This window comes from Callospermophilus lateralis, chromosome 8 (assembly GCF_048772815.1).
Source record: "Callospermophilus lateralis isolate mCalLat2 chromosome 8, mCalLat2.hap1, whole genome shotgun sequence".
Lineage (NCBI taxonomy): Eukaryota > Metazoa > Chordata > Mammalia > Rodentia > Sciuridae > Callospermophilus > Callospermophilus lateralis.
Window position 1 is genome coordinate 51,384,077 of NC_135312.1, and position 22,808 is coordinate 51,406,884.

At 31.6% G+C, this 22,808-nt stretch overlaps 1 protein-coding gene across 1 annotated transcript; it reads right to left on the minus strand.

The window, feature by feature from the left end:
• Positions 1–785: 785 nt before the first annotated feature.
• Positions 786–22,798, minus strand: LOC143405651 (transmembrane protease serine 11G-like). The gene is made up of 9 exons (XM_076864026.2): positions 22,657–22,798; positions 21,757–21,875; positions 18,886–18,953; positions 18,103–18,263; positions 8,412–8,450; positions 7,352–7,523; positions 6,087–6,346; positions 2,848–2,990; positions 786–947 (listed from the first exon to the last, which is right to left on the minus strand). The coding sequence occupies exons 1-9, from the start codon at positions 22,796–22,798 to the stop codon at positions 786–788; spliced, it is 1,266 nt and encodes a 421-aa protein (XP_076720141.1).
• Between the last annotated feature and the right edge of the window lie 10 nt (positions 22,799–22,808).

Sequence of the window (22,808 nt, forward strand, 5' to 3'; positions counted from 1 at the left end):
AATGAAAAGGCCAAGCAAATTTGCCTTTAATTTCTTAACACCAAAGGTATTTTTACATAGTTTAGAGAAGAATCCGGTGAAGCAGTATGTGACTATTCTTCTGCTCTCTGATCCAAGGATTTATTCAGTGCTTAAAAATACACCTCAGTTTATTTTAAGAAAATTAAAATCTGCACCATTGAATGAAAATATAAATATCAATTTATTTCCAAGTTTCAAAGAAAAGTTAAATGCACATCTAAGGGCAAAAGAGGATGGTCTCACAGCAGTGCCAACTCTTATTAAGTCCTAGTTTCAGGTCTAGTGCTTCCTCTTTCATTTGTGTCAACATCAGCTAAAATTATCTTGTCTAGTCAGTGGATCAAGAGATTCTTTTTGAGGATTATTTGATGCAGAAGACAAAAACTTGGAGTCATCAGGGAAGGAAAGCATGCTCTGTCAGAAAAAAGTAGAGAATCCCTTGTCAGTTTGTACTTATCTGGTTAAACTGTCAGATTACTCTAAAATGAATTGTGGGAAAAGAAAGATGAGCAAGAGGTAATCAGAGACACTTTTCAGGAATGGCAGATTTTTGTGGAGCTAACAGTATGGTCTGCACTCATGGTCAGCAAATCACTTCAGGTGACTTGAAAATATCCTTTCTTCATTTTTAAGGGGAAGGGCATCAGACCACATTTATTTGCACCTTGAACTTTATGATAATACACAAGACAACACACACTGAATACATGTTGCTAGAGACCACATATGACAACTGCAGTTTAGTTGTTGAGGTAGTTGTTATATTAGATGTTGGTTTTAGATTTAATCCAGTCCCGATAATGAGTCACTCTGGTATAAAGTCCAGGCTTGTTTTCTTTTCCACAGTCTATTCCCCAGCTTACTATTCCAATTAGATACCAGATGTTTCTATCCTGTGCAATAACCAGAGGTCCTCCAGAATCACCCTGAAGAAGAAGAAAATATGGTCAATATGATAAACGAAAGAGTGCCAGAAATGAGAGTCAATTGGCATCTAAATAAAACCAACAATTTGAACTGAAATATGTAAAACTAATTTTATTATACTTCCCATTACTATTAATATGATAATTTATTTCTTAATGTTTTGCTAATGCCTTTTTCTCTGTCTAAATAGGAACCACAATGAGAACTATCTAGATAGGCAATTCGTTTATAAGCAAAGACCTAAAAATTCAACTAACATGTCACTTTCTCTATGAAGACACTCCAAACTCTATTAGCTAGGAATATATCTCTTACTTTTGAATTAGTGTCTCACTTTGTTCTAATCACACTAATTAATAGAAAGGTGTCGGAATGTTGTATCAAATGTGCACTATTTATTACTGAAAGGATTTTGCTTGAAACTAAGGTGGAATCTCTACCCCTAACGAACCAGTGTAAAGTATCTAAATCATGAGAACTTCTCTGTGTTATCTTTAAACCAGGGTTTAGTCAAAGGATGTTAAGCGTATCTTTTAGCAATGGACCAGTTCATCCAAAACAATTGTCATATGTCCATTGTAAATTTCTTAAATAAGAGAAATGATCCTGTTTGAGCAGGCAAGGAGTTCTAGAGTCTTATGTCTTTAGTCCCTGTCCCTTCTATTTTCATCCCATTTTTCCCTGATTCATAGAGTATGAAAATCCTGTTCTACCAAAAAAAAAAACCCTTGACTCTTAGTTCCCTCAGGCCCACTTCCTAATTTAGATCCTCGCTATTTTATGGGCTAATAGTGAAAGAAAGCAAGGCAGAGTGAACTCATGAAAAAAAGAACATCTGTATGTACATATATATGTGTATGTTTCTTCTCTAAGTCATAATTGAGTTTTATTTTTGACCACCATGTTGTTTCTCTCTCTTGGGAAGTAAAGTGAGTGTTAATAATACCTTGTATTTTGGTATATTTAGGCAAATTCTGACATCTCTTCCTTTGTTTAAGTTACTTGTGTGCTAGATTGTAAAAGCATTATGATTCTTCTAAGGTGTTTGTTTCCTTCAACAACTGCCAAGTGCCTTACAAGTAAAAAAATTTTTTGAATGGATAAGTGAAAGAATGTTTATTACTCTCACATGACAGTCAAAGGCAGATCAATAGTGGCATGTTTGCATGTAAGAAATGTGCACATATTAATTCTCAAAGGGATGTTATTCTTCAAAAAAATCACTAAATTGTTGAACTCAGTTTCAAATACTGTAGGTAAAATCTTTATTAATTTAGTTATTTGGTTTTAGCCCTTTAAATAACAAAACTTTGACATTCTCCTTAAATTATGCTTATTGCCTAAAATTGTTGGGGAAAATGCTAGGTGTATCTTTTAGTTTTTAGATATAATCAATGAGATAGCACATTATTAGGAATAAATGTACATAAATGCATTATTTTTATTGGTTTCTAAATAGTATAATTTTATCTGGATGTACATTACTTAAGGTCAAATATTTAGGTACCAGTGAGGTAAAAACTTCTTTGGCCACAGAGATATTTGCAGATCCCATCTCACAGCAGCTTGCTATTAGTAGTGATGAGATACCTAACTCTTGGTTATGAACATACCTTGAAGCACTGAATGCATGCTTTCTAGATTAGTTTTCTACTATCTGTTTGTATTACTTCTCTCTAATCAAAGCTCTACTTTGCAACTGATTACTTTTTTTACATAGTCTCTTCAATAAAGTATTAAATGAGGTATATGTCTTATGATTCTTTCATCCTTTCTTTTACACTCTCCTCTCCTCCATATGTTAATATCATAGAATTGTGTGATGTGACATTGGTCTGTGGTTAGTAAGATCACCTTTATTCAACAGAGTCTTTTTTTTCTTTTTGAAGCTATTCTTACCTCACAGGCATCGAGTTTCCCTGTCAAGAATCCAGCACATATCATTCCTGATGATACAGCACCACCATACACCTTAACTTGATTACATATATCATTACTTATGATCTCTACTTCAACTTGTCTCAGAGTATTTGAAAGGGGACCTAAATGAGGAAAAAGGTAAATAGTTGAAGAATTTCCACTTTGTTGTTACAATAGCTAATTATTGGGTCTTCCAAAGTACAGACCAGTGGTTAAGCACTATTCTTGAAATTGTAAGATGCTGAGCTGGATGACAGTGCTCAGAATCGAGTTACATTTTTTGGGTGCCTTCTATGAGTAGACACCATATTTGACACATTTACTCCTATGATATTATTTGATCCTTGTAATAACCACTGAAGATACATGTAAGTATTCACTTTTTCAGATGAGGGAACTGAAACTTACCTGGTAAGAAGTCTTGCCATGAACATACTGCTAAGTGGGAGATGATGTTAGATTTAAAATCAGGCTATTTCTTACCAGCTGAGCAAATCTGCAACAACTTGCCATAACTTACCTGGAAACCTACTTCATTGCTTTATAAGCGACACATATGTTTTCAGAATTAGAATTTTTTTAAAAACAAGCAGTAATACTGGGAAGTGACTTTAGTGCTGATGGAATTCTGTTGTTTCATGAGAAAGACTATATTTACTCTGAAAACAGCTTGACTTGCTTTTCAGAACAAATACTAGAACAAGTAACTAATTCTAGGACAAGAAATGATCATGTTTTATTTATTAACTACACATTTGTTAATTCAGTATAATATTAAAAGTATTATCTTGTTGCATACATATTGTTTTAGCCATTATATTTTTCTTTTTCCCACCTAATACCTTATATTTTATAATTATATTAATAATTCACATAAAGATAGATCTCTGAAACAGATTCAAAGACAAAGGAGAAGATGAGGGATTCATTTGAGTAGTAATTTGAGCAGTGAGTCAGGGCAATTCTATGTTTAAGAATCCTGGTCTTAGAGTTGGAAGATGTAAATGTGAACACTATTTGCACAATTTAAGAGCTATGTGACCTTGAAAAAGTTATTAAGGATCTCTGTACTCACCTGTAGACAGGATAAAATGATACCTATCTCATGTTTATTGTGGGAGTAAAATATGATACATAAAATCAATTATGGTGGTACCTTACCCACATTCAGTTCTCAATAAATGAAAGTTATTATAATGAATTGCAGATATTAGAATAATGTAAATAAAATTCTCATGGTCTTGAAGCTGCACTTCAGTGTTAATGATGGATAGTTAGAAAGTTAGAGCTCTTCTAAGAGTTGACCTAGATTTCTGGGGTTTTTGTAAGAAACTTTTGAATACAGAAATTCAATTCTCTGTTTTGAAACTTGCAAATACATGCTCCTAATATTGACTGTCTTGCTGAAAAATTACGTTCCATTTCTCTACATTCTTTAAAGATTATCTGGAATCTAGTGAAATTCTTTACCTCAGTCATTATCTTTAAGCATGGAAGGGTCATTGAACATTTTCTCTTCTCTCCATCTCTGATTTTGCTTGAAATGCTCCTAGAGAGAGAATTTAATCACAAACTGCTCTTTGTACAGTTTTTTACATAGTCTGATCTATTTATTGTGTAAGTGCTTCAGCAATATTTAGTACTATTTTGCTGTCTGTAATGGCATTTAAAATTTTTTAGATATCCCCAGGGTTTAATCAACTGCATTCCAACTACTTGTAATTTTTGTGTAACAATTTTTAGTTTAGCTAATTTGTCTATGATGCTAGTTTTAAATTGCAAGTGCTTATAATTTTTAAATCTCAACTTTAAAAATTTCAATTAAATGCCTAACAATATAAAAAGTTTTCTATATTATCAACTACTCAAGAAAGAAACTATGTAGAAAATAGAAATTTTAGTTTTGCAAACTATCTAGTAAGAAGATTTATATTTAGAAAGACTGAATAATTTTGAGGAGGAAAGAGAAAAAATTGACTAGTCCATTTCAGCTTTAAAATGCAGAAAGAAACCATAATAAAATATGTATATGTATGCAGTCAACGTTAGTCTGTTGTCTTACAAGTTCATAATGTTATATCTGAAAATATGCAACTTATTAGAAAAAATAGGTACACTAACCTGCATATTGTTGGACTTTAAAGAATTCATAATGAAATACCAAATTACTCCCAAAGTATAACTCTGTATTGAGGAGTTACTAATTTTACATGTAAAGAAAGTGTAATGGTGCTACTCAAGTGGTAAATGTTTTCCATTTCTACTGTGACTCAAATGGCTTTAAAACTCAAAGGATTTAATTCCTCTTCCTTCTTATCACCATTTCCTATAGAACAATGCAAATGCCTCAGATGTGAGGAAAAGAACTCTCAGGATATGACAATAGTGTATCATCCTGGATTGAAGTTTAGAATTTTCAAGTGCTTTTGCAAGGAAGTAAGTTTCTATAAAACTCAACTGATAAAAATTTAGTAGATCAAAGCTATGCTGTGAGTAGTACATAAATAAGATTCAAATTTATTAATAGCCTAGAATAAGAATCAGTAATCTGAGGGCAGATTAAACCATAGGTAAAAAAACATTCAGCTAAGAAACATAGGAACTGAAGACTCATCAAGATCTAAAAGATTATTCTTGCAATTTATTGTCTGTTATTAAGTGGAGTAAAATATAAAAATATAGTTTCAGACTTTAATAATAAAGTAAAATTATGAAGTCTCATACTCAAGAATAGCTGTATAGTTACATGAGTCAGAAGAACCCCATTTAGTACCCCGTGCTGGGTAAAGAACAAGGATTCAGATCCCTTGCTTGGGCTGTTTCTGCTTAGTTGCATGATACTGAAGTTTATCATACTAGTGCTTGCAAACTGTATCCTTTAGGAATCATACAGCCATGGTAGAATCTCTACATATGAAAGATGATAAATAAAGAAAAACATTATGTGAGAAGATATGCTTTGTTCATTTTGAAAAGATGGTTCCAACATGTTTCCAAAATAGTGTGTAAAAATGACAATAAATATAGGTATTGTGTTTTACTAATAGTAATGAAGTTTTCAAAATCCATCATATCTGTTTTAATTGTTTTGATTTGGGTGTATTTGACATGAGGTGTCTTGATATTTTGATTTTATGTTTTATTTCATATCTTTATGAAAAAGGAAGCTAGGTCCAAGTTTGTATTTTTTGTTTTGTTGTTTTTACTGAGATACTCACCATTTGCCTTTAATGCTCCCCATCCAGTGACAAACACTTTACTCTTAGGCAAGACTTCAAACGTAGCATTTGGGAGACAGACTCTGTGCACATCTTCAGAAAATAGGACTGGATTGGAGAGCTTCACCACAGCGATGTCATCATCACGCTTGTGGGCAGCGTAGTTTTCGTGAACAATGATTGACTGCACCTGTCTTCTCATCAGTGGAGGATTCAGGGTTGTTCCAAAACTTGCCGTCCATAGTTTGGGGTTTTTGTAACTGATCACAGATTAAAAGGAGCACAGTGTGTTCATTTATGATATAGTCTAGAGTTGCCCGGACTCTGGATGGCATGGGGCACTAGTGTGAGAAAAGGGCACATTTTCAAAGGTAATGGTTGAGTGGAACCTTCTCACCTTCTTATTTGAGGCTTCTCTCCTAGAACAGCTTTACTTTCAACTAGCTATTATTTCAACAGTCCTCATTATAAGGTAGTTTAAATTACTCCCTGAGCAAGAGTTTGAGGGGAGTTTGTATTTTTAAAGGAAAAAAACAAATTTTGCCATTTTGATTATGAAATAATACTGATTAATTGAAGAAAATATACATAAATAAACAGAAGACATATTTGCCTACATATTTTCTCATACACAAATATGTACACGTGTATCCTTGCATAGCTATATAAATATATGCATAGCTATGGAGAGAAAGAGAAAGGGGGAAAATACTGAGTCAGGCTGAGAAAGATATCTTAGAGATATATATTTTATGTATTGTTTTCTCTTGCTCCCTTTCTATTTAGCATTTTAACCAGAATATGTTCCCATTTATGTGAGTTTCACTATGGTTACTATATATCTTCATTATCTCCAATGGTCCCAGATGTTAAAACTTCAAAAAGCATACATGGGTAAAAGTATAGCACTAAAGATGATCATTTGGGTTAATCAGATATAAATACTATTAACAGAGCTTTAAAATATCTATAGTATATCTCAGGAAAACTAGTGAAAGTGTTTAATTTTTGCCTGTGTTGGCTTGTTTCTTGTTAAAATTGAGATCACTAGAGAATATATTTTTGGATGGAGCTGAAGATTGTCTATAAATTTTCTGCTACTCCTTAGTAATTGCCACTCTTTGCAAGCCTGTGGGCAATCATAAGTGCCATTGGGAGGTTCTGGGTGTTCATGAAGGAAATGAAAAGAAGATAAGAATTATTGGCTTTGAGAATGAGAAAAAGAGCTGTATTTGGTGATCCTGTGGTATGGATTGAGGACTTACAGTTCAAAACAGTGAGCAGCTGTCAGTAGCCACTCTTCGCTGATCAAAGATGCTCCACAGAAATGGCCCCCGTCTATCTGCAGGCTGGCTTGCCATGGCCAGTCAGCTTTATTTGCTACTTGGCCGTTAGCAATTCTTTCCATGGGTGGGTACTCCTTCCCTAAACCACAACCTGTCAGAAGGAAAAAGATGTTTAATTCCAGAGTTATAGACGTGTCTAGGTATGTTTGGTACATAATTAAAGTTAAAAACATTTTTAGATGGGACTTTCCTTAAAAAATTTTATTGACATTAACATTACATATAATAATAATTATTTACATGGTGAAAGTGGGATGTTCCTATTTTGAATAATTAATAACAGTTTAATATTACTTAACACCAGATTTTATGTTTTTAAAGCAATTTCCCTTAAAATTTTTTTTTTCATATTTTCCTGGATCATGTTCTTAATGTGTAACAATTTATCTCAGTGATATTGGATATATTTGAGTGTTATTTATTGCAGAAAAACAATTGTGCTCTTGAAATACTTTAAAATACACTACTATAGCATAAATTTAAGCTTCTATATTAAAGTTGGTGGATATAATTTAACGTTAAGCAAAAATTTCTACTCTAAGAAAGGGAGCCAAATAAAAATAAATATAAAAAAATACAAGAAAATTGGGGCTGGGGTTGTAGCTCAGCAATAGAGTGCTTGCCTTGCACATGTGAGACACTGGGTTCGATCCTCAACACCACATAAAAATAAATAAACAAACAAAAAAAAGAATAAAAAAGAAAGGTTAAAAATATATTATTTAAAAAAAGAAAAAATACAAGGAAATTGTTAAAGAAGTCATCTGTGAAATTTTCTTGGGAGAAGAGAAAATATTGTCAAAGAACAATTCCCAAACTATTAGTAGTAATTGTTTCCCTTGAATATAATCAAATTACATATCAATTTAGAGATAATATATACATTTGAGAAACTGTAAACATGGAAATACAGAAAGGCTAAGAATGTTGTGCTGTATTCTTTGATTTATAAAAATCTCCATGATATTTTTGAACTTACAACTGTTCAGAATATGTTCTGCTTGTGCTCCATTCATTTCTGGAAATAAAAAACAACAAATTCATTGCTTGGTGATGGAACTGTTTTAATTTAAAACACTATGCATACTTAACATGATTTTTGCTGACTGGGAAGAACTTCATTAGTCAGGAAATTCTTAATTTAAATTTAGTAGAATAAAATTCTATCAAAACAAGTGACCTACATGTAAATTAAATTCTTCTGACACATGTGGACTCTGGGAACATCCTGGCTCATGACTATAAAATCATGGGCATAGAGTAGGATATTGTTTTTCATGAAGGAGAATTCCATTGACTTAATTAACACCATACTAATTTATAAAAACAGAAGTTAAACAAGGTGTAAGACCAATGTCACATGCTTACTCTTATATATCTAGAGACCATTTCTTTCTATCTTCATTTGCATGGTTGGGTTATAGTAAAGCTATTTAAGGCATCCTTGAAGCCTGATATCTAAGTTTGGTTCAAAGAAGCAAAATAAAGGTATTGTGTGCTCCCTATGGAATCCAAATTCACCTGTATACTAATAAATCCTCAAAACATGTTACCTTGTTAGTCCTATTGTTCATAAAGTAAAACAGAGAAAGAATACAATCTGTGACTGTTTCCCCAAGTTACTTTTATTGTTCCTTATACCGACCAGTATAATGAGAATTCAGACCCATACTGTGGTAAGATGAAAGCTGGGCTAGACTTTTGATGAGCCTGCAAAGGAATAAGTCTTTAATATAGGTCAGACTCTAAAGAGGAACATTAAGATCATCTGAAAGGACTATGCTTAGGGAGTTTGAGTAAATCTTGGAGTTAGATTTTGCCAATAATAGTAACAATTCCCTAATGGCTTCCCTAGCCTTTAGAATAAACACAGCCTTCCTTCCTAGACTATGTGACATGGTCACCATTTATGTTCTTGATGTCATTCTGAATAGCTCTTGATCTGAGCCATTACTCAGTGGCCACCTTGGCATTTCTGTTTCTTGACTGTGTGGAGATTGTCATTACTTTCAGTTTTTCTTCATGATGACCCCTTCATTAGAAATGTTTTCCCTTGGTCTTTTTATGGTTGTCAATCATATCACAACTTAAAAATCCCCTCCTCAGAGAGACTTTCCATGACAACCAAATCTAACATAGTCTCCTATTTTCTGCTCTCTGCATGGGGTTTCAGTGTTTGATATTATCTTGTTTATTTAATTACTTTTTTGGTCATTATCTTTCTTACTGCAATTAGAATATTAGTTGTATGAGGACAGAGACTTCTGTTCCTGCATCAAATAGACTTCCAATACAAACTTGCTAAGTGAAAAAATGAACAATAATAACAACTACTAATTTACTGAGTCCTATGCACTAGAGCGGTGGGGTTATGGTTAGTTTACAAATAATTTTAATTTAACTCTAAATTCATTGCTGTGCATTCAGAAATTTTTGATCAACTTCTATGAAAGGGCTACATCTTATGTATGAAGATTATATAGATGTACACCTCTTTCAGAATGAAAAATTGAACAGCTTCAATTCTAGAGTAAGATGGTATAAACCAACTTTTCCCTACTTTTCTATAAATATAATTTCCATTGGCATTCTGTATTTGTGGGTTGTGTATCTGTAAATTCAACCAACTTTGGATCAAAAATATTTGAAAAAGTTGTATATTACAACATATACGTTGTTTCCTGTCATCCTTACCTAAATAATACAGTATAACAAGTATTTGCACAGTATTTGCTGTGTATTAGGTATTATAAGTAATCTAGATATGAGTTAAAATACATTTGAGGATTGGGTAGGTTATATGCAAACACTAAGCCACTTTATGTAAGGGAATTGCTACTGAGAGACAACTATATTCTGAAAATTCTTTGTTAGATAGCAGTAAGCTAGAAAAAAAAAAGTATAGTTAAAGTCTTCAAAATTTGAGGAAGGACAAATGGTGGAATTTTTTGGTTTTCTTTTTGTTTTAAATATAGCCTAGACTGGGGACCAGAAAGGCCTACAATCTGTCATTATTAACAAGCATAGATAAAATATCCCGAGAATACTCTATTTTCTCTATCCAAAATAATGGGAAGAGGTAAAGACAACAGAGATCTTACGTTACAATTTAAGCCTGGCAGTTAATTCTTCTAGAAACAGTAATCAAAACCTTCACCATTCCAGTCCTATGTTAAAACCAAGCCACTGGCAGGCAAACTGAAGTACCCACAGAGACAGTGTCAGCAGATACCTGCATCCACCCACTGGCGTAAGGAAACTCAAGCCCAGTTCAGCCTCCATAGAGGGAAGCCTACTGATTCAGGTAGCCAAGAAAAGCATATTCTACTCTCACAGATGGCACTGACAACAGTGATTGAGAGGAAGCCCCAGCATAACAGGGTAGCCCTGCAAAGATCTGAAAACTGAACTGTCATTGAAATAACAGAAGTAGGTAAGAATCTATACTCCTCACCTACGTAGATTGATTGGTAAAATGGAAGAATTAAATAGGATTAAGGGTCTCCTAAAATAATAATTAAAATATTCAAGATATAAAAAATTTACTTTCCATACCTTAAAACAGAAAAAGTATAATGTGAATAAGACAACTACCAATGCTAATTTTGAGTCAAATAAGATGTTAGAAGTATATGATATGGATTTTAAAGAGCTGCTAAAAATTCATTCAGAAATCAAGTATAAATTATCTTGAAACAAATGAAAATAGAAACTATCAACAAAGCAATACAAGTAATAAATAACCATGGAAAATTATAGGACTGAGAAATAATGATAATAATACTGATAACATATTATAATGATAATAATACTGATAACAACATTATCATAATTATAATAATGATAATAATACTGATAACATATTATCATACCATGATAATAATACTGATAACAACAATAACAGTAATAACCAAACAGTTTGGTGGATTATGCCAACAGTATAGGGAAAATGATAGAGACTAGAATCAGTGAACCTGAAATCAAGTCAGTAGAATGCACTCAGTGTGAAGAGCAGAGCAAAAATAAATCAGAGTGAAATGAACAAAACTTCTGGGTTAGGTGGGATAATAATAAAAAAATCTAGGAGTTATGTAATCAGATAACTAGAAAAAGTGGAGGAAGAATATGGGACTTAAATAGTAATTTTTTAAAAATGGTTGAAAATTCTTCAAATTTGGTGAAATACAGAGCTTTACAGATTCAAGAAGCTGAGAAAATGCCAAAGAGGATAAAGTCAAAGAAATTTACCTTACAATATACATTATAATTAAATTACTAAAAACTAAAGACCAAGAAAAAATTCTTAAAAACAGAAATATGATACATTATCTATGAAGGTACATTATATTAAATGACAGTGGTTTTCTCATCTGAAGTCATGGAAGCCAAAATTATTGCATAGTATTTTTCAAGTTCTGAAAAGAAATAATTATCAACCCTAAGTTCTATATCACGTGAAAATATCCTTAAGGAATGGAGAGGAAATAAATATATTCCTAGATGAGCAAACAGAAACTGAAGTAATATGTTTCTAACAGATCTACTCTTAAATATGGCTAAGAAAACTGTCCAAACAGAAAAGCAAATTATAACCAAAGAGGGTTAAAACTTTCAGAAAGGAAAGACACAGAATGAATAAATGTATAAATAAGCATAAAAGACTATTTTTTACTTCATGAATTTCTTTAAACATATTTTATGGTTCAAACAAAACACAACTGATGTTGTGTTGGATGTATGGTGAAGAAACACTTAGGAAAAGTATATTTAAAAAGTGGAGAGAGTAAAGATACCCAAATGGAAGTGAAGTTTTTACATTTAATTTGAAGTGGTACAATGTTGATACTTATAGGCTGTGTTAGTTACATGTGTATGTGATGACACTTACAGCAATCTATAAGTAAATCAAAATGAAACTGCAAAAAAAAAAAAATGTTCCAGTTACCCACAGGGAAGCAAAAAGTGAGAAACTGTGGAGCAAGATACTGTACAAGCAGAAAACAAATGATGAAGTGAAAGATTTAAGCCTTAACATATCCATAGTCATTTTAATATGTAAATAGTTTAAACACTACAATTAAGAGACAGATTGGCAGAAAGGAATTGAAAAATATGACTCAACTATGTGCTATCTACAAGAAACTCATATCAGACATATCTACATATCTGAATGTGAAAAGAAAGAAAACAGAATAACAATAATCCATAAAAAGCAGGAATAACTATATTGATATTAGATTTTGATATTGATATTAGATTTTGATTTTGCTATTGATATTGATATTTCTTTGCTCTGAACTTCAAAACAAAGAAATTACTAGGGACAAATAGGGAACTTATATAACAATGGAAGGATAAATACACCAAGAATATGTAGCAATCTATGTAAATTACACAGCACAATTTCTAAATAAATGAAGCAAAAGCTGAAAGAGATGAAAAGAAATATAGAAAAATCCACAATTATAGATAGGAACTTCATTATACCCCAATTTCAACAATATATTACACAGAAAATTTACAAGGATATAGAACTAATAACATTAGCAATCAATAATATCTAATAGAACTTAAAAATACTGTGCACAACAATAGCAAGAATATACTCAAAACACTCATGGGAATTTCTTCTAGTAGACATATCCTGAGTCATAGTCCTCATATGTCATAGTCCACATACTTGAAAGTACTGAACAGATCATCTACTCTGTCCATAATGAAGTCAAACTGAGAATCAAAACCATAAAAATAATGGGAAAATCTCCAAATGCTTGGAAATTAAAATACACTACAAAATAGATCATTGGTCCAACAAGAAATCTCAAAGAAAATAAAAATTACAGGGAACAGAATGAATCTGAAAATAAAGCATGCCAATTATTGTTGGATGCAGATAAAGGAGTTTGGAGAGAGAAATTTATAACACTTAATGTTTTATACATTATAAATGAATAATGATATTAATATTCTAAATTCCTATTTCAAAAAACTAGCAACATAAAAGAATAGACCTAAAGTAAAGAAGAGAAAGGAAATAATAAAGATAAAAAGCAATCCAGATAAAAATCTTAATGAAACTGAAAACAGAAAAAATAGAGAAAAAATCATGACACACAGAAAACATGTTACAAAAAATTCAAGAAAATCTATAAACTTCTGGGAAAAATGACAAAGAAATAGAGAAGATTGAAATCACCAATATCAAGAGTAAAATGAGGGGATATGATAAAAGAGCTTAATGAGAAAATAATATTCATTATTAATTAAGAAATACTACAAGTAACTTCATAAGTTAGATAGCTTAGAAGTCCAGATGAACAAATTGCTTTAAAATCACAAACTGTCAATCCCAGCAGTTTGGGAGGCTGAGGCAGGAGGATCGAGAGTTCAAAGCCAGACTCAGCAATGGTGAGGCACTAAGCAACTCAGTGAGACTCTGTCTCTAAATAAAATTACAAAATAGGGCTGGGGATGTGGCTCAGTGATGGAGTGCCCCTGAGTTCTAACCCCAGTATTAAATAAATAAATAAAATCACAAACTATTAAAACTTGCAAAGATGGTATAGATAAACTTAATATTGCTACTAGTAAAGAAATTGCATTTGTAATAAAAAGAATATTAAGGTCCACTTTCACTGGAGAATTTTTACAACAGTATTCAAAGAAGAAAATTTTTTCCAAGCTCATTTGGGGAGCCCAGTATTACTCTGATACCAAAATCAGACAAACAGGAAAAAAAATTTACCATTGCTCCTGAATTTAGATAAAAATTTCTCACAAAAAATTTAGCGTATTCATGCAGTGTTACAGATTTCTCTAGGTATACAAGGGAAAGGGTGCAAGGGAATGAGATTTTCCTGTAAATTTGTAACTTTGTGTGAATCTATAATTATTTCCAAATAAAACTTTAAGAAATTAAGCATAGTAATAGAAAGTCTGAATTATTTTCCTACTCTTTTTATAGAAAATGTTCCCAAAGTATTGTCATTTGAAGAGGAAATTCAAGTGTATGCGGTCAAAAAAAGAAAAAAGTAAGGGGAAAATGGTAAAATATTACTGAGACATACATATATCTGAAAAGAGAATTTTTTTCTTGATAGTATGTAATCTAGAATATTAGTTTTAATTTTTTGATTTGTTAGGATTTCTTTCTACTAAATATTCATTTTCCTACCTAACAAAATTTAAATAAATAGTGGATGAAGTATCCAATCCAACTGAAAAAGATAGCACTATTTTTGTTTGAAATAGAACCACAAAATGAGACAAATGAAATATTAAAGATTAATGTTTTTAGTTAACCTACTCTAATGTTAAAGCTGCTATAAATATGGTAAATACAAAATTTAGAAGGTAAAAGTGTCAGTGACTAAAAACTGCAAATAGCAGTATTTTTGTAAAAATGCTTAAAAACTTTTAGATTATGTTATTTTGAATAAAAGTAATATCAAATATTATTTGATTTTTAGATTTTTGATGTTTGCATCTGAAGTGATTCTGATAGATTTAGAGGAAGAGCTTAAACATTATATGACATGGAACAAACATAGTTGACATAAAATGAAGTTTTTATGACCACTATCTCCATACAATCTATTTTTCTTTTGATTATGGTGTAAACTAGAAACTTCTGTAAAAATATAGTCATTTTTAAAAACAACCTCAAAATTACCACTTCTCGCTTTTCCTAAAATGAATTCTATGTGTGTTTTTCTAATATATTATGTGCACTTGAATGATGAAAAGAAATGAATATATATTTTAGGATCAATAAAATAATTATCCGAAAATTTCATGAAAGATTATAAAAAACAAAAGCAACAACTCAAAATACAGATTTAAAAAATAATTAACAATTTTAGCTGATTTGCTCTTTAACTAATTGTTTTCTCTTTTTTGTTGATCTTCTTTTTAACTTAGTCACTTGGAACCATTGGGTGAATTCTAACTTCTACAAAATGAAAATAAATGTTCACATATAATAAATGTTAAAATAAAGTCTTAACTTTATTTTAAAGTTAAAATTAATTATGTTTAATCTGCAGTGTTTCTTCAAAGATACAGACAACTGATTCTGTAATCTATGTTATATTACCTCAGAAAACTAAACTCAAAACTGACCCTCATTATAATCTTATAAAAACATTTTAAATGATTTAGCTTAATACATTTCTATATTGTTTCTTTTGTGTTGGGCTTTGTATCCAGATAACTCTTATAATATTCATTTGTGGGCCCATGTATGTGTTTTACCTCTTCACTTATCTTTCAAAGACAAGTTAATCAGTTCTCTAACTTCCCAGAATCAAGATTGTTAAAAATAGATACATGAGAAAATATGTAAACAATATATTAAATCAATTTATTTGTCCTTAGAACCTTTCTGAGTTTTTTTACACCTTCTTAAAGAATTAGTTCCATAGTTATTAATGATCTTCATTTCGTAAAGCAGACACTGAGACATGATGTTTCATCAACTTCTCTTAACTAACCTACTATTGATTTACCGTGGGGATACAGGTGTTCTGAGTCTTGATCTAGGGTGCTTTCCTCCATCACTCAGTCTCTCCTACAGTAAATTTCATGCATTTGATTCTCTATACTATATGCAGTAGGCCCTTCACACCTGCAGGTTTCACTTTTGCAGATTTAAGTAATGGAAAATAAAAAATACGCCAAAAAAAAATTGTGTCTGTACTGAACACATACAGACTTTTTTTCTTGTCATTATTTCCTAGAAAATACAGTATAACAATTATTTATATACCATTTACAGGGTATTAGGTATTATAAGCAACCTAGAGATAATTTAAACCATAGGGAACATTATGCATAGGTTATATGCAAATACTACTGTATTTTATATAAAGCATTTCCAGATTTTGGTATCTGGGGTCTGTGGAGGGTACTGGAACCAATCTTCCAAGAATACCAAGGAATGAAATATATTTAAATGTATTTACTTAATAAAACTCAAGTTTGTGTAAAAAATATTAAAGTATAAATATCTCACTTGTTTTTTTAATACATTTCTAAGACTGTGGAAAAAGGAATGATTTCAGATTACTCATGTTCTTTACATTACTAATTTTAAAAGACTCCTTTTTTTTTTCTTGCCCACTTTCAAGGGACTGTGTTAATTTACAGAGTTAAAAATCAAATATTTTACAAATACTGAGTTCGTACCCTATGTGGAGTGTTATTCTAATTTTGGGATGGTCTTATGACTCCAGAAGTCATAGTTCCTACATTCAAGGAATTATAGGCTTTTGCAAAGAGATGAAACAAAAACATACAATCCAAATTGCCAAGCATCCTTGTGAAACATAGAAGTATTAAGAAGAATTACCACTCTGAGGGGCTTTTGATGGGGATGTGGATGTCTAACAACTTGTTTAGATAGGCAACTGAGGATATGGCAGTAAAGAGATCAGCAGATGCCTGCATGAACCAATAACTGCGACCTAAACCCCCTAACCCTCATCCAGCAACATTGTGAAGGGCCTAGATGCCCATAATATCCTAGGGGTTGGGGTAGATTCAGAAATGTGGAATTTATGTTTCTAACATTTGACTTAACAGGAGCTCAACATCAAAATTAAAGTTCTTAAAAGTAAAGTTACTTTTTCACACATACCTGCATCTTCTCAACAAAATCTTTCCTTGAGGAAGTCTTATCTCTGCTGTCTAAAGTTCAGTGCATAGATTGAGAGTCCACTATGTTTTATCTGCCTAATAGAACTAGATGTTGGGCATATAGTTCTTATCTTCAAGATATTTTTTTCTTCATTCTGACTTTGGCCAAATATGTAATGTAATTTTCTCCCTTATTAACGTAAGGGCTCTAACCCTCTGAAAACTTTTCAGGGGAAAAAATACAGAAGGAAGATTTATTGGTAGCTTGTAATTTTCTATCAGACTTCCAATCTTGTTTTATAACTTAAATAAGTTCTGGTAAAATATGACAACTTTGAAGATAATTCATAGGCTAGCAACCATCTGCAAATTATAATGAACTTTGTTGAATCTCATACCCCAAACATTTATCAACCAGCTTTTTATGTCTGTGTCTAAAGTGAGATAGCATATTTATGCTTGAGACAGGGCCTATCAGTGTCTGGCATCTCTTTTCTCCTGCCAACTCCATGTCCTGATCTAATCCTATCCTGTGAGATATAGGAAGAATGTGATAGGGTAATCTAAAATTGTCAGGTTTTTTTTTCTACTTGAGCCAATATCATGTTCATTTTCCATATATTCATGTGTCTACATCATGTGTTCATTTTCCATATGTTCATGTGTCTACATCACTCTTAAATTATGAATTCAGATTAGATAAAGCATTGGAAAATAGCCAGTCTTAACAGATTACTGTATCAAAAGCAGAATGTAGGTTTGTACCCCATGCATCCTTACTCCAAAGAATTTCACTAACATTATTTAAAAGGGAATAAGTATCATCACACAATTCTTTTTTATATTTATTTCCAGACTAGAAGAAGGAAGATAATCTTTGGTGTTGTGTGGAGATTTCTTTATTATCAAGTCACTAAGATCCTTAAATGAAAGTGATTTCATTTTATGATGAAATAAAGATAATTTCTCTGTTAATGAGCAGATTGTTAAAATCATTAACCATCATAAGAGAAGAAAAAAGCAGTATTTCTTGCCTCTAAGATAAGGTGATGAAGGGTCTTTCTTCAAGAAGCTCTCATTTGAGTTCAACATCCTGTGTAAAATGTCATCAGCCTGCCTTTTTATAGTGTTTGCACTGTTAGAAGTAAACTGAAATTTAAGCAGTACATCCACTTTGACACCCTTATCACTTGGCCTGAAAAACAAAGACACCAGAATGAGTGAGGTCATAGTCATAGTAATTATTATATCCTACATTTATACTTAAATATCTTTAAGAAAGTACAACATAAATATTCTAGGCATTTTATTGTTGTGATTTTTCTACTTTCTATATTAAACGGATGTCAATTCCTGTATTGTTCCTTGCTTAGAAAACTTGATGACATTCAGGGAGAGGAGAGTTTCTAAAACTTCTAAAATTTTTCCTGGTAAATAAATAAAAAATGCTTGTTAAATCAACTAATTTTGTATGTATATCTTACACATGTGAATATACACTCATGTTTATAAAAAATAATAGTTGCTTATTGTAAAAAAATTCAGTAAAATGAGAGAAGTACTTAATGATTTTCAGAATCTTCAATTAAAATGCTAAAATCTCAAAAGGATAACCAATAGAATATATTTCATAATTATTCAAGAAACACTCCCACATAAATACATTGTATATGAAGAATAACAATTTAATAATACTATGCTAGTTTTTCTCTTGGGTTTCTGAGATCTTTAGGTCTTGTCCACAAAGAAAATAATGTAAGAAATGTGATAACTCAAAGTTGCCTTTTCCATCACACAAATTAATTATTTGTAATTACCTAAAGTTGACAGCATGAGACCTGATGTAATGATGCTTTAAATTGGAAGTTTGAAATATCTTATCTATCTGAAGAAAGAACAAAAATCAGAATACAATTGTGTTAAATATGAATTTGAAGCATTTCAAAACATCACAAAATAAAGAGTTAAGCGTTTCAACAGTCATTATAACATATAAAAAGCATTGGAGAATGAGTAGCTTTGAAAACTTGATATACATGGGCTCATTACCTGCTCATCAGTCAATATTATTCAAACTCAGTTATCAGTCTTGTGGACGTGATTGAAGGATCAGATTTTAGGTTTTAGTGAAACAATTTAGGTCAAATTTGGATTCTGTGGTAAATGAGGAGGGGAGGAGAACATGTAGGTATTGGACATTTCTCAAAAATCAATTATTTAGCATGAGAAATGCATGAAATGATTACTTAGATAAGATAATGAATGCCACTTGTGTGTTATTTTAGATTTCCTCATGAGGTAATTTCTCTATGATACCCTCATAAAATTGTAGCTTTTATAGGACCTGTGGTCTTACAAGCCTGTGTATTACCATTGGCTCATTGAGCTGGCTTCTCAAGAAAACAACTGACCATATGCCAAACATTATGTGAACCCAAGTTTGAATAGCTAATTGTATGAATCAGTAAAGAGCTGCAAAGTTGTGAAACAGACTGTATATCAAAAAAGTATGCTTTCCACTCATATAATTTAATATTTGTAACTTTCATAGAGAAATGTTGTGTGATATCATACTGGACAGGTTGGTGAGGAGTTTATTAAGAAATCAATATTCATTAAAAAACAAATGGCCATGTGTTTTCTTTTTGACCATGAAGGGAAACTTTTTTAAGGAAACAGTTTTATATATACATATGTAGTTTATATAACAAAACTAATACATATGCATTATGAAAATATTTATAAAGTAATCAATATATAAAACTATAATAAAAAAGCATTAATACCACTTGTAAGTCACAGTCTAAAGAAACTATTATTTATGTTTTTGGAATATGCACTTCCATATATAACATACAAACACATTATTGTTATATACTGTTATATAGAATATTGTCTACATTATTGAACTTCAGAAGAAATCTATAAAATTCAGTTTAGGTATTTATTTTAATCATTTACTTTAGAAAAATATTTACTGTAGCTATAACTTTTACTGTAAATCAGGAGTCAGTAAACTATAATCAAAGGTCAACTATTTTCCTGCCATTGCTTTTTTTCTCCCATGGTCTAAGAATGGTCTTCACATTTTTTTAATAGTTAAAAATAATTCAGAAGAAAAATAATATTTTCTGACATTCAACATTTTTACAAAGTTCAAATTTTTCCAGTGTTCATAATAAAGTTTTCTTATGTATTTTCTGTGACTGCTTTCACACTACAATGACAGCTGTAATTACACAAAGACTATATAATTGCAAAGCCAAAAATATTTATTATCTTGCATTTTACGAAAACATTTTCTGACTTCTGGTCTAAATTATTGCACTTCCCTTTCTATATTATCTCCACTTATACTTTAGGGGGCAGGACAAATAATAATGAATTGGTCATTTAGTTATTAGTTATCCCCTTGATGAAATCGTACCATATGACAGGTACTGAGAGGCACCAGAAATACTAGAAGGAGAGAGCCCCAGCCTGAATGAATTCACAAGTCCAGAGGGGGCACAGGCATAATCAATAATATATTACTGTAAGGTGTTAAGTGCTCTAGAAAAGGGATATGAAATTTTTGTGAGATGCTAACATTTATTAAGACATTTTGTGATTTTTATTAAATGTATGAATTTGTCCTTAGATAACTCTTGAGAGGTGGGTGACTTTATCTCCAGTTTAGAGTTGAAAATTTGAGGAGTCAAATCACTTTTTTTTAAAGTTGTTAGGGTGACAGGATAAGGTTGTAATGTAAATCTAGATGTTCCTGACTCCGTGGATTTGGGTTCAATATATTAGTTTCACATATAAAAATATTACAAATGCTATCCTGCTTTTTTTTTCTCCTCCAATCAAAATTTCTTAGGATTTGGTTTTGAAAAGAAATTCCCATCTTACTGAATTACATTGTTCAACTCATTTCATCAGCTTCTACTTCTGATTGTGAAATGAGTGAAGAAATATTTTAAATAAGGCAGGAATGATCTTCCATCTCTCATCAATGCTGAGTTCAGTAAAGCCTGTGGACATAGCTAAAATCTTCAGGGAAAGAGCTGTTCGGTGTGTTTCTGGGGTATATTTTCCAGAGTAGGTGTTTGAGGTAAGTTGCCTAATAGAAAGGGCATCGGGGTCATCCACAGAGTGTCTTAATAAATGGTGTGTGGTAATGTTGTTTGTACCTAAATGATTCAGTTGTTTTTAGATGACTCATAATATGTTTTATATTCCAGCTATTCATTTTTCTGTTGGACTTATGTGTTTTAATCTCTCAGTGTAATTATCTTTTGTTCAATGTATTTTTTTCTAGACTTCCTGAGATAAAATTGGTTAGAATTGCTTTACTTGGGAAATAAAAATAAAGTTAAGTTTGAATTTCAGATAAACAATGAATGATTTTTAAACTACAAGTATCTTTCAAATACTACACTAAGATATTTTTAGGAGGTCCTGAAATTTAACTGGGTATTGAATATTTTAATTGGCAACTCAATTAAACACTCTCAATTTGCCTCTTGCTATCAAAAAATTGGGACATAAATCTAGATTTTTCTGACTTAAAAGTTTGGACCATCTCCCATTCAATGTATTACTTTCTCTAACAAAATATTCTGTACTCTGCCCTGTTTTCCACCCCACCACCACAACAATGAAAATTTCAGGGTAGCAATGATGCCAGGAAAGCTCAGACTTACCTCATTATTGATTTTATTTTTCAGGTTGGTCCTAATTTTTGAGTGTTCTACAGAAAAATCGGGACTATATTCAATATTGGGAATCTGGAAGGAGGCCTGGTAATACTGAAACTTCTGATCTGGAAGTAAAAACAAAAACAAAATACTTATGTCTAGTGTATTTGAGTTGTATACACATAAGTATAGGGAATGAAAACAAAAAATATGGGGGATATGATTTATCTCCCATAGATTCCTATGCTGGAATCTTATCCTCAAAGTAGCAGTATTGAAGCATGGGAGACCTGTAAAAGGTGGGCTTAGTAGGAGGCAATTGGGTCATGACTGCTCTTGAGAAGAGATTAATTCTGGTCTTGAAGAATGGGTTAATTTTCAGAGGAGTGGATTAATTCTTGTGAAAGTGGGTTGTTACAAAGGATCAAGACTGGCCACCCCCCCTGGTTTCTTTCTTTCTCTCTTGCTCCATAATCTCTTCTGCAGGCACTACTCACCTCTTATATGTACTCCAATGCTGTCCACTATGTTGTTATGTGACCAAGGGTCTCTTACCAGGTACACTCACCCAATCTAGACTTCAGAATAGTGAGCCAAAATAGCCTCTTTTTAAAGTACTCAGCTTCAGCTACTAAAATTTCTACTAAAACATTTTTTCTCCCAGCATGTTGAATATTATTGTACCATAAAGTAACAGCATGTAAATATGTACATTGAGATATAATATTGTTTGAACCACACTAGATTTTAAGTGCTGGAAATAATTTTTATGCATTAAGGATTATTATTTCCCAAATGTATGTAAAATTATTCAAATGCAAATTTCATTCTGAAATATTAGAAAATATTAAGGTTTTAAAATAGATCATCAGATTTCCAAAATAATACAAATAGATAGATACTTACCATATGCCAAAAAATAAACAAGGAGACCAACAATTATTGCCAGAGCTAATACGACAGTTGTGATAATAATGACAATCACCCATGGTTTCAATGAACTTCTTCTTCCACTCAGTATCCCTGGTCTTTTGAGAAAGATATACATATTAAAAACA